This window comes from Cajanus cajan, chromosome 3, assembly GCF_000230855.2.
Source record: "Cajanus cajan strain Asha chromosome 3, NIPB_CcT2T_4, whole genome shotgun sequence".
NCBI classification, from domain to species: domain Eukaryota; kingdom Viridiplantae; phylum Streptophyta; class Magnoliopsida; order Fabales; family Fabaceae; genus Cajanus; species Cajanus cajan.
Genome location: NC_138519.1, coordinates 7854180 through 7866481, shown reverse-complemented (window position 1 = coordinate 7866481; position 12302 = coordinate 7854180). Strand labels below are relative to the sequence as shown.

The 12302-nt window shown below is 29.1% G+C and overlaps 1 protein-coding gene across 2 annotated transcripts; it reads left to right on the top strand.

Moving 5' to 3' along the window:
- Positions 1-1624: 1624 nt before the first annotated feature.
- Positions 1625-11556, top strand: LOC109814136 (protein DETOXIFICATION 53). 2 transcript variants are annotated; one of them, XM_083070318.1, is made up of 2 exons: positions 1625-2643; positions 10132-11556. In XM_083070318.1, the coding sequence occupies exons 1-2, from the start codon at positions 2431-2433 to the stop codon at positions 11539-11541; spliced, it is 1623 nt and encodes a 540-aa protein (XP_082926444.1). In that variant the 5' UTR covers positions 1625-2430; the 3' UTR covers positions 11542-11556. The 2 variants fall into 2 exon arrangements, 1 of the variants encoding a protein (XP_082926444.1); XR_014432118.1 differs by lacking the exon at positions 10132-11556 and adding an exon at positions 5365-5791 and having other exon boundaries at positions 2505-2643.
- Positions 11557-12302: the final 746 nt, after the last annotated feature.

Here is a 12302-nt window from a genome sequence, read left to right as displayed (position 1 = left end):
AGGGTGCAAGGTTTGCTAGCAAATTCGGCCAAGGCAAGCTTATAGAGCAAGCTAGGCTAACCATGGTTCAAGAGAATCAAGGTTAGCTTAGCTTGACCGTCCATCTTGGTTTGGAAGGCTTGTGGAGGAAGTTTCTAATTTAGAAGCTTGGGAAATAAGCTAAGTTAGAAGCTTGTAGCACAAGTTTCCCAAAGAAGCCAAATGAACAAGCCAATCCAGCCAAGGTTGAAGGTGGGCGGCCAATGGACTTTGTTCCATATTAATCCAATCTAGATAAATTGGAATTGGTTTAGTTAGGTTCACCAAATGATGGTGAGGCCTAACTAAATCAATTCCTTGGAAAATATGGAGCAAAACAAGTCTAATATGTAAAATTTGGCTCAGGCCCAACTCTGACCCATTTACTAATTACACTTACACCTTGCTAATTGTCACCCCACTTCTACTACTGAAAAAGTAAAAATGAATAACCTTTAATACAAGGTCAAATGGAGTAAAAGTCTCCAAAAAACTTACTATAAATTCACAATAAAATAGTCTATAAAAAGGAAATAAAGTGTCTCACAAGTACAAAGACAAAATAAACATATACAAGTAACTACTATATTTACAAATATATGAAAGGTCTTCAAAATCATCCAATTTCTCTTAGTTCTTTTAATATATCACTTCTTGGTCTCCTTAGCCTTAGCATGTTTCCATCATACACCGAACGTGAGACTTTCCGAGTTATGTGCAAGGTTGGCTCCAAACATGGATAGGATGATGTCCAACCTTACTTGGACTTTTAAAAGGATTTTTTTTGGTGCTACCTCTTCATTTCCACGAGATCTTCATTGTTTGGTTTGCTCCAAATCTATTTCTTGATTAAATATTAGAGAAAAAATAGAGATTAATGATATAATTAGATAATGATAACCAATTCTAATTAATTACAAAAATTACTAAAAAGATAATTAAACTAGTTAAAAGTTGAAAAAAAATGATATTATTGGAATAAAATAAATATTAATTATAAGTGCAAACGAATATCATCACAGTTCTCGTATTATCCCATGCTAATAACCTCGTATAGTTAATTATTCCACGTGTTTAATTGAAAACATTTTAACCGTTATAAGTATCAGGGTGGGAATCTACAATATGTTCAAGTTAACATGTGATTAGAGTCTGACCAAACATAACCCCTTTTATCTGGCACCAGAACAAGTATGGACATGTTGTATAGTACCATACTTTTTGCCTAGTTGACGTAAAATATAGAAAACAACTCAATTATACACACAGTAATGCCACTCCAAGTACATCTTTTCCATATAAACTTCACATATTGTGTTCATTTGCAACCTTTTTTTTTTGTCACTTTTCATTTGAGGCACGAATTTTAAGGCGCCTTTTGTTTTAAAAAAATAGTGTGTTGAGATTAAAGTTCACAAAGTTTTTGTTATACTCTTTCACTGTACCTATAATGTACAGTTTACATAAAAAAAAAATGTTTATGAAGTAATAAATTTATGTAAAATAAAGAAGTCATGATATTTTATTTAATTTGGTCAGTCTCATCGTTTTACAATCTCTAGTAGTTAGTGAATTTCACGAGTCTCATAAAATCACTTAAACTGATCTAAGTGGATCGAGTCAGACTCATATAAAACTATAAATAAATAAATAAAAAAGTGCTATTGATTTTTTTGGGACCAAACTAACGTTAAAAATGTTGTATTAATCAACCTTAATTTTCATTGTTTAGAAGTGAAAATTGAACAACTAACGTGGTTCATTTAAAATCTCTTGGGGACCAACATGGTGTTTTAAGAGAGAAAAATGTTGGATATGAAGCATGCAATAAAAGTGGAGTTCTGAGTTCTGGTAGTAGCAATGCCCTATTATTTTAATCAAGTACAACATTATGCGCAAGTATAAAGTAAACACAAAGGTTATGTCTGAGATTAATTAAGTTGTAAAGTGTTTCATCTCTACTACTGTTTTCAAGTCCCGAAACACCTCTGTGCAGTACCCATGTTCTTTCACAGTTAAGGAGAGTCGCAAAACTTAAACGACATTCTTCAGTGCCCGTACACATCTTTCTTGAGATACCACGGTCTGCTCATTTTTTTAATTAAGCTCAATTAACTGCATCATGTCTTCCTTATTTTTATGCATTCAATCATTTAAAATCCAACTTGATTATTCTTTTTTATTTTCTCACCACTTTTAAGACCATTATTTCTTTTTTCATTCCTTTGCTCTCTCGGGGGATGGGAAGCATATATATATATATATATATATATATATATATATATATATATATCAATGTCTTTGCCTAGCTTTGAAGTGTTAATTTATATTTATACACATTGGTTTTCTTTTGTACTTTTTTTTTTCTTCTTCTAAGGATCTTTGTATTCCGTTTTGCAAAAGTAGATAAACATGTGCACCGGTGCTGAATCTCGAGGAAATATAAATGGTGAGGTTGTGATTTCGAAGGCGGGGGGAGACTATGAAGATAGAATGAGAACCAGTACTACAGAAGGTGGTGGAGAAAGTGGTTGCAATAACTGTGGCACATTCGTTCAAGGTCTTCTTCAACGCCTGCATCCTCATCTCACTGCTCTTAATCTCCCTAGCTTTTCTGCTTCTGAGGTTGGTGACCCTTTCTCTCTCTCTCTCTCACTGTGTTTAATTTGCTTCTGCAAACTTTTTCTTTCTTGCTGTTTTTCTAGCTTCTTTTTTGTATAAAAGTTGAATGTGTTTCAAATAATAATCAGAAAATAAAGAGTTGTTATTGTGTGAGTTAATATGCATTATAAGATATTGAGCATATATTTAAAGAGTTACTGTTATTAATTACATCAATTTAGTGTGTTAATAAAAGATAATGTAATAATTAAAGTTTAATCTACTTTAATTGTAATTATAAGTTGACTAGAGTATTAATTCATGTAGCTGAACTGAGAAACCCAATATAATCTCTTCGGTTTCTTTTCATATATAGTCTCTCTAATTTTTCCAATAGTAAGGTGGTATAACTATATGAAAACCTCAGTAGGATTTAAGAATGAAAATGATGCATGCATAAATACTTCATGCAGTGCATATTAAAAAAGGGGGGGGGGGGGAATATAAATATGCTACGTGATATAATGTAATATATATATATATATATATATATATATATGTGTGTGAAAAAGAAATTATACAATGTTGTCAGTCATGCATTTATTACACGTTGAAGAGCTTATATCATAATGAATTTAACTCACCATCGATTCAAATACATACAGTATAGATATTTTACATTGTATCGTGAAGTAAACTTAATTCTTTATGCTGCAAAATGTTAAGATTATATTCACGTGTAGAGGAGGAAAATGCAGAGACTTCTATGGAGACAATTTTCTTGGACCAAGTATTTGTTTTATTGGTTTAAGCTTTTTGGCTTTTAATAGTGACAGGGCGCAGTTTCAATGAGGTAATCGAAACTGTGCATGTTGTAAAATTAATAATGTGTGTAGGTTTACTTTTTATTTTGGAAAGAACAGTTTTTTTAGAAGAAATCAGAAAGTTTGTAGCACAACCTTTTGAACAGCTGAAAATAAGTTAACTAATCACAAACTTTTTTAATTTAATTTTAATCATTTTTATCCTTTTAGTTTACAAATCAAAATGATTATTAGGTTGCTTTGGGATTTTTTTGAAAAAGCTGATTATGGATTATACCTAAAAGATATTTAAATATAGACTTATAATAAGATATTTAAATTTCTTATGTAAAAAAATTATACTGTATTAAAATAAAATTTGGCAACTTAACAAAAGGAAATTTTAGACCATATTTTAAGTGAACTTTCTTCTGTAAGGTAATTTAAGCTTTACTATTCCATTATGAACGGATTTTTTCTATTATTCTATATACTGATATATCTTTTATCAATAATAATAGATAGATTTGATTAATTTATTGATCAACTCGTCTATATCCTTTATCTACCGACATAATTGAGGATTGTTGAAATAATTGAGGCATGTACACGTGGAACAACTCTCCTGTCTTTTTCTTTACTTAATCAATGATTTTTCTTCAAGTCAAAGTCGAATTTGGATCTATATTGCTAAAATACGTATTTATTTAATATTTTATAAAATAAATACATAAGTTAAATTATGAAATTATTAAAAGTAAATTTAAACTCGACGAATATAGATGAATGAGGTTCATAAATCCTTGTAAAAATATTATAAATTTAAATAAACTATTTCAAACATCATCTAGATCAAAATCAAAGACTTAAGAAAAACATTGCCATTAAAAAATTATATTGCTAATATATATATTTTTAGTCTAAAACTGGAATGAAATAAAAATGTAGGATTCCTCTCTATTGGAAGTAATAAAATTATATTACTTAGTAACTTATACCCTAAAAAATAAATAGTTCATTTAAACCCTAAATTTCAATTCGTAAATGCTTATATTGTCATTCACTCACCATTGTCACATGTGATAACTTTTTCAACTTTTATCATAATCTCCTTACGTCACACTTATCATAATTTAATTTTTACTAGTTGGTAATGTAAAACTTTACATTCATAATCCATAGATATTAAATTCTAGTATAAATTGCGCAATCTCTCTATCCATAACCTTTATACCGACTATGAGAAAATTATAAAAATACAAATATATATATATATATATATATATATAAAAGACAAATAATTTTCATTAAATATTTTTAAAATTTCAAATTAAATAGTGACGCACTTAATATCTTTTAAATTTCTAAACATACTTTTAATACAATTTGTTTATTTTAAAAAAATAACATGTCATTATTTAATTCAAGAATTTGATGGTAAAAAGACAATCAGTATAATATATATGAATTTCATCTAGTAAAGAAATACGAGCACTTATCTATTTGCGGCTTTGTCCCTTCTATTCAACATGATAGTGTTCAAGTAGAACTTCGGTCTCTTCGTGTTTCTCACACCGAAAAAAGCTAGTAACACATTTTATATCATACTCTTCTAAACTAACACTTTTTTCTTAAGTTAAAATTTATTGAAAAGTAAAAATATATATATATAATTCAAAGGAAGAACTGTTAGCGATACAACATCTTATTTTAAGCATATTTTTTTATTATAGATTAAAATTTATTAAAAATCGTAATTTTTTTAATTAAAAAGTGTGTTAGAAGAAGTAGGTTAATAAGTGTAATATTAAGAGTGGTGTTTGATGGTAGCTAGTGACATTAACATATGTGTTGGGTTATGACCTCGACCACTTCCTCTCTTTGCTCGTCAGTGTTGGGTCTGTCCTCGTTAATTGAAACTGTATTCTTCTGCTTCATTCAGATGGATCGGGACAGAAAAATATGGAGGCTCTCTCTGTTACAAATCAATGGTGTCTGTTTCACACCATAAATCCTTTTTGCCATATTGCCACTTTTCAGTGTCGTGTCACAATTATTCACTTAATATTATTACTATTATTAATAACCTCCCTCTTAAGTCTTAACCAAATACAACATTTGATAGAACATGCAGTTACTTAAGTTTTGTTGTTCTTAATAATTAGGAATCGAATTCGTCTTCTCTAATGTGTTATACTTTTTTTTGTGAGGGTTTGCATTAGAAATGAGATAAACAATATGTTATTTTAATAGAAAAATTTTAGAAAAATTTTTAAAAAAAATAGTAATTCACCCTGACTTTGTACAAGCGTAACTTACTCTAATCTAATTATTTAAAAAAAAAAAAAAAAAAAAAAAAAAAAAACACACAACAATAACAACAACATTTTGTATTGAGTGATGATTGAAAAAGCATACGTTGTGCTTCTAATCCCTGATACAAAATTCATGGTTATCTTGATTTTGGTGTTAAAAGTAAATTATGAATATGACCTTGATCATGATCAACAATTACGTCTATAATGGTTTGATTGTAACACGTGAAATACCAAGCATGAAATAAGGAGACGACGAAAATACCTAGTTATATGTTTGTTTTAATAATTATGATCGTCGGAATTTGAAAGGAAAGATAAAGAATATGATTAATTAGTTTAAATAATAAGATAATATATATTTTTTTGCATACTTTATTCATTAAAATTACATATGTCCTTTTACATTTATATTTTTTCTTCCTCTTACTTTCTATACACGGTTAAATAAGAAAAAATAAATAAAATTATTCCATTTTCTACTCATTTTCTTCACTTTCTTCCTTAAAGTATATATAAAGCTGATTATTTAAAAAATATTATCTTATTTCAATTTTCAAAACATTAATAAAAATAATTATATTTTTGATAAAAACATAAACTCTATTATGCGCACGTCTGCAAGACATGCTGACAATCTGAATATTATCGCATTTTCTGCTGGCGGCTTGTCCTAAACTGGAGTCTTGAGAGGCTACCGATAGATCTGGGAACATTTTTTTACATTTCTGTCTTAATTTTATTATTTTCTTTTTTCTTTTGCCTTCCTTTTTCCTGCTACATCATTAATATATAAAAACTGCATATTTTATACACCAACATAATTATTACCACCCAACAACTTCACTATGTTTTACTAGTTTTCTTTCTCAGAACCTGGCTAAATTAAACGATTCACAAGCTTCCAACCCTTTTCTTTCTGTACCCTTTATTTTTTTTATTAATTATTTTATACTTGTCTTTACACTTTCTGGAAAAGAAAAATCATTTTTGTCAGGGGATTTGACGTTTTACAGAGAGGTGTCAAACAAAATATATAAAACAAACACTTTCTTTATCGAATAAAAATCAGGGAGAGAGAAGGATCATGTGAACCTTGCTTTGATGAGTGTGTTGATATTTTACAAGTTTTGAAGTGTTTAAGTATATGTATCTATATTAATTTACACTTTTATTTTAGGTTTTATTGGTATTATATAGTGTTCACATTTCAGTGTTCTTTTTGGTAGCTTCTTTTTTTGGTACAGCATTTCAGTTTGAATCCATTCGAGAAAAAATCATTGTATCTGAATCAATTTAATTCAATCTTAGGGTATGGGCATTTTTTATTATTCCAGCTTGTCTTTTCTTTCTTTTTTTCTTTAAAGGGATTTAATTAATAATTAAATAAAAAAGTTATAACTAGAGGAAGAGTAAAGTCTAAAATCAATACTAGGGATGATAACTGGACTCATCAGAGTAAGTAATAGTCTATGTTACTTGCCCTATGTAGTGTAATTATCCATTTAATGAGTGAGTATCAATAAATTTTTTTTATATATTTATGAATATTACAAATATATGTGGATATTAAAAAATAAAAATAAAAAATTAAAACAAAAGATAAGAAACAAAATAAAACTAAAAATAAATCATTCAAATATATATATATATATATTTAAAATAATTTATAACATATTTTTGCACTAAAATAAATAATTATAACACATATTTAATGTAAAAATAAATTAACTAAATTATTTTATGTATACAAATATTAAAAAAAATTAAATACAGGTACGTGTAGGTATAAATAACTTGTTATCAATCGCCACCCATTATTAAGCGAATATTAATTTAATTAAATATTTACAGTTCATTAAAAATTTTACTCGCATTTCCATTTTTCTTTTTTATTATCCCTAATCAATACATGAGTTCTTTCAAAATAACTAGTTTTTCAATTAAAAGATATAACAATTTTAAATTATATTCAAGTCTAATACATATACAAAGAATCTTATTCAAAATATTAAACCTTTATCATTAATCATAACATAACAAATTACGAATCGCTATTCAAAAGAATCTCAAGTTCTTACATGATAGTTAATATGAGTTTAATAGTTTGATTTTAGCATGGAAATCAAGTCTATTAACTTACTAATTATAAGGTCTACTCTAAAATATATGGTCAAATTAGTGGTCTTAAATTCAATTTTTATACATGTTAAAATATGGTTAGTCAAAATTACATTCTACAAGTGTAGATTAGTTTTTAGTTATTAATTTTAGGACACTATGTCTATTAAAAAAAGATTAAAATATATTTTTAATTCTTATATTTTTCACTTAGTTTATCTTTTAGTTTCTATAATTTAAAATAAATATTTTTAGTTTCTATACTTACCTTTTTTTAATCATTTTTAGTCTTTATAATATAAGATTGACCCTTTTAGTTCTTATAATTATTTTTGTAAACTTTTTTCAGTTTATGCCATTAATTTCTTTATAACGACATATCTTTTATGCTAAGGTGACAGAGGTATTCAATTTTGTATTTTTTATGCTGAATTTATTTTTACTAGAATTATCTTAAAATAGTTTCATCAATGCTTCATGTATCTTTTACCTTCACTTGAGATGCTCATTGTTGAAACACACATTATCTAGGTTTTTTTACTAGCAACATTGCCATAATTTAGTGACTCGTACTCATGTTAATTAACTTCGACAATATTCCTTATGAAAAAATTGGACAATGTGTATCTCAGCAATAAGTGTTGTAAGAGTGTAGACATATAAAACATCAAGAGATTAAATTTAGAATAATTTTGACAAAATAAATTTGGCATGAAAAAATAAAGTTAAAGACCCATACTATGTTAACACAAAAGAGATGACGATACAAAATAATTAAATATATAGACTAAAAGTATTTAAAAGGGAAAATATAGGGACTACGAAAGTCTAAAACTATAAGGAATAAAAGTAATTAAAAATAATAAATTTAAAAAATTAAAAAATTATTTTAAACTATAAAAACTAAAGTAAAATTATATGAACAAAAATTGTTTTTTATTTGAAAAATAAAAAATAAATAAAAACATTGTTATTGTCTTCGTGTTATTTCACTCATGCATGGAAATTATACAATCCGAAATTACTCTTGTATTAAAATTTTGTGCACAAAGCCACACAAATAAATGTGAGTCGTTAATGCCAGCTAGGAAAAACTAAAAATTGGAGAGAAGAAAAATAAAATGATTATAAGATTTGTGACACTTCTATTTATTTGAAATATAATCGAATCTCACTATTTAATGTTGTAATCTTTAAAATATTTTTTTATTTAATTAAGATTATATTTTCAATATTTCTTTTTATTTTTTATATCAAGTTTCAAGGAATATAGTTTAAGAAAATAAGTTACTAATATTTTTTAATTTGACAAAATTGAATGATGTAAACAATCTTTCTGGATTAGTGTAAATTGAATTTTTTTTTTACTTAAATTCAAAACAAGGAGTATAATGTATCATTAGTGTAATCTAATTATTCTTCACGAAACTTGGTGTTTGTGTGTGTGTTAAGCTATCACAATGCAAGTTTAATTCATTAAAGAAACTGCTTTGATTTAACGTGCGTCAATTATGTCTAACATGGAATCAAACACACATTTAAACATACATTTGTGAGGCATATAGAAGCTAGTAAAGAGGCAAAAGGAAAAGTATGTTAGAAGAAAAAAAGTTGTTAAAGAATTTTTTTCTTTTTAAACTCAAAAACAAGGTCACTCATGAACCTTGATTTATAATTGTAATATATGCAAACATCATTTTATGCATACGTCCTTGAAAAATTGAAATTGGAGTTCTAAAGTTAGAAGATCTTATACATTCTTGTATGACAATAAAAAAAAATATATATATATATATATAGGAGGGTTCAAACGACATCGGTGTAACTTTTACTAAGTGTTACACTGCTCAATAACTTTATATTAAATGTGAATTTTGTAAATACAACCGTTAGATAAAAAGTTCATATCTCTTAGATCATATATGTCAAATTTTGTTAAAATTGAACAACTTGAAGGTAATCAAAGTGTTCATATTTTAGTATATTTTGAAATGTATATATTACGTCAATTTTGTTTTATGAGAATGAAGTATCAAATCATCTTAGATTAATATAAAATTTGATATATATGATCTAAGAGATATGAACTTTCAATCTAACAGTTGGATTTACAAAATTCACATTTAATATAAATTTATTGAGCGGTGTAACACTTAGTTAAAGTTACACCGGTGTCGTTTGAACCCTCCTCGTATATATATATGTGCATGTTAACTAGTACAAAACAATACACTGTGATTACTAACAAATATGAGAAATGCAATTGTATGCAGTTGAAAGAAGAGTTGGAATCACTTGCAAAGGTTTCATGCCCCATAATAATGACAAGCCTAATGATGTATTCTCGATCTGCTGTGTCCATGTTGTTCTTGGGTCGGCAAGGGAAAGTAGAGTTAGCAGGAGGGTCACTAGCACTTGGATTTGCTAACATCACTGCAAATTCAGTCCTCAAAGGCCTCTCAATGGGAATGGATCCAATTTGTTGCCAAGCTTATGGAGCCAAGAGATGGTCAATTCTTAACCAAACCTTTTTTAGAACTCTATGTCTCCTCCTACTTGTTGCCATCCCCATTTCCGTTTTGTGGCTAAACATGGAACCCATCCTTCAAATGCTCGGTCAAGACCCTCAAGTCACAAAAGTTGCCCAAGTTTACATGGTCTTCTCTATCCCAGAGTTGCTAGCTCAGGCTCATCTTAATCCTCTCAGATCCTTCTTGAGAACCCAAGGCTTAACCACCCCAGTCACCATAGCTGCATCTTGTGCAGCACTCTTGCATCTTCCCATCAACTATTTCTTGGCCACATATTTAAACTTAGGAGTAAAGGGTATTGCACTAGCCACTGGCTTGAACTCAATCAACATGACTCTAGGCTTGTTGCTTTATGTTTTCTTCTCAAAGAAACCACTCAAGCCATGGCAAGGAGCTACAACCACAATTCTCTCAGCCTTTCATGGGTGGAAGCCTTTGCTAAGTTTGGCTTTGCCTAGTTGCCTTTCAGTGTGCTTGGAGTGGTGGTGGTATGAGATCATGCTCTTTCTATGTGGCCTTTTAAGTAATCCACAAACCACAGTTGCCACCATGGGGATCCTTATTCAAACACTAGGGTTCTTGTATGTGTTCCCCTTTTCTCTAAGCATAGCCTTGACAACAAGAATTGGTCACTCATTAGGTGCAGGGCAAGCATCCAAGGCACAACGTACAGCCATAATTGGTTTCATCACTGCATTCACCTTGGGAATCTCTGCCTTCATTTTGCTTTTCTTTGTGAGAAAATCATGGGGGAAACTTTTCACTGATGAGATGCAAATTATTGAGATGGTCACAACTATACTTCCTATTCTTGGGTTGTGTGAGGTTAGCAACTGGCCTCAAACAGTTTCATGTGGGATTTTGTCAGGGACTGCAAGACCTTATTTGGGTGCTAGAATAAACTTATGTGCATTTTACCTTGTTGGGTTGCCAGTTTCTGTTTTTGCTTCCTTCATATACAAATATGAGTTGGTGGGTTTGTGGTCAGGAATGGTGGCTGCACAAGCTTCTTGTCTTTGCATGATGGTTTACACATTGATTCAAACAGATTGGGGGCAACAATGTAAGAGAGCAGTGGAACTGGCTCAGAAAACAACAGAACAGGACAATAAAAATGATGAGGAAAATGGGTTGCTTAACTCTGATCAATGAGATTTTACAATTCAATTTTGTGCAGTGTTAGATAATAATAACCATATATCTATTGTTCATTCAATTACAACCATCTATTGTTAATTCATTAGGATGTACAAAAGAAAAGTTTGCATTGTGAATAACTCATTCCCAATCAAGCTTTAGTAGTATGCCATAGGTGATATGAAAAAAATGATTAATGTTATGACTCAATCAATTTTTTGAGCTACTATCAAATATGCATATATTTAATCTACATAACCCATGACATCATCACTTTATACTATGACTAGCTTCTATCCATACCTGTCTCCTATTTTTTGTAATCTATGAAACATGAATTCCATCACAAAGACATGGATCCAAAACTCTTAAAGCCAATCTAATAATATGCACAAAGTTATAGACCAAATCCTTCTTACTGATAGTAATTTCTATTGATAAAAAAGCAAAGACATAACTTTGATATTATTCTAGATGCACCTAGTATACCACCCACCCTCCGACTCGAGCAGTACACCTTGTACCCTTAGGAATCGTACTCCCTAATGGTCACCCCTCTATCTAAAAAAAGAGGTTGGAGATAAGTCCGATGCTCCTAAGGCCAAAAACATATATATTGAACACTCTTATGATTGAAGACTGGTCTATTACCTTTGCCAACTTATGATAATAACAAGTCAAAATACCATCTCATAAGAACACAATATCAATCCCCTCTCGACCAAAGAAGAGGTCGAACACCCCTTGGATACCCACAAAGTTCATGTTAATGCAGT

Excerpts from the sequence above, each read along its gene's own strand:
- LOC109814136 (XM_083070318.1), top strand. The coding sequence starts at position 2,431 with ATGTGCACCGGTGCTGAATCTCGAGGAAATATAAATGGTGAGGTTGTG. Across the intron at positions 2,644-10,131 it reads CTAGCTTTTCTGCTTCTGAG|TTGAAAGAAGAGTTGGAATC; the intron begins GTTGGTGACCCT and ends AATTGTATGCAG.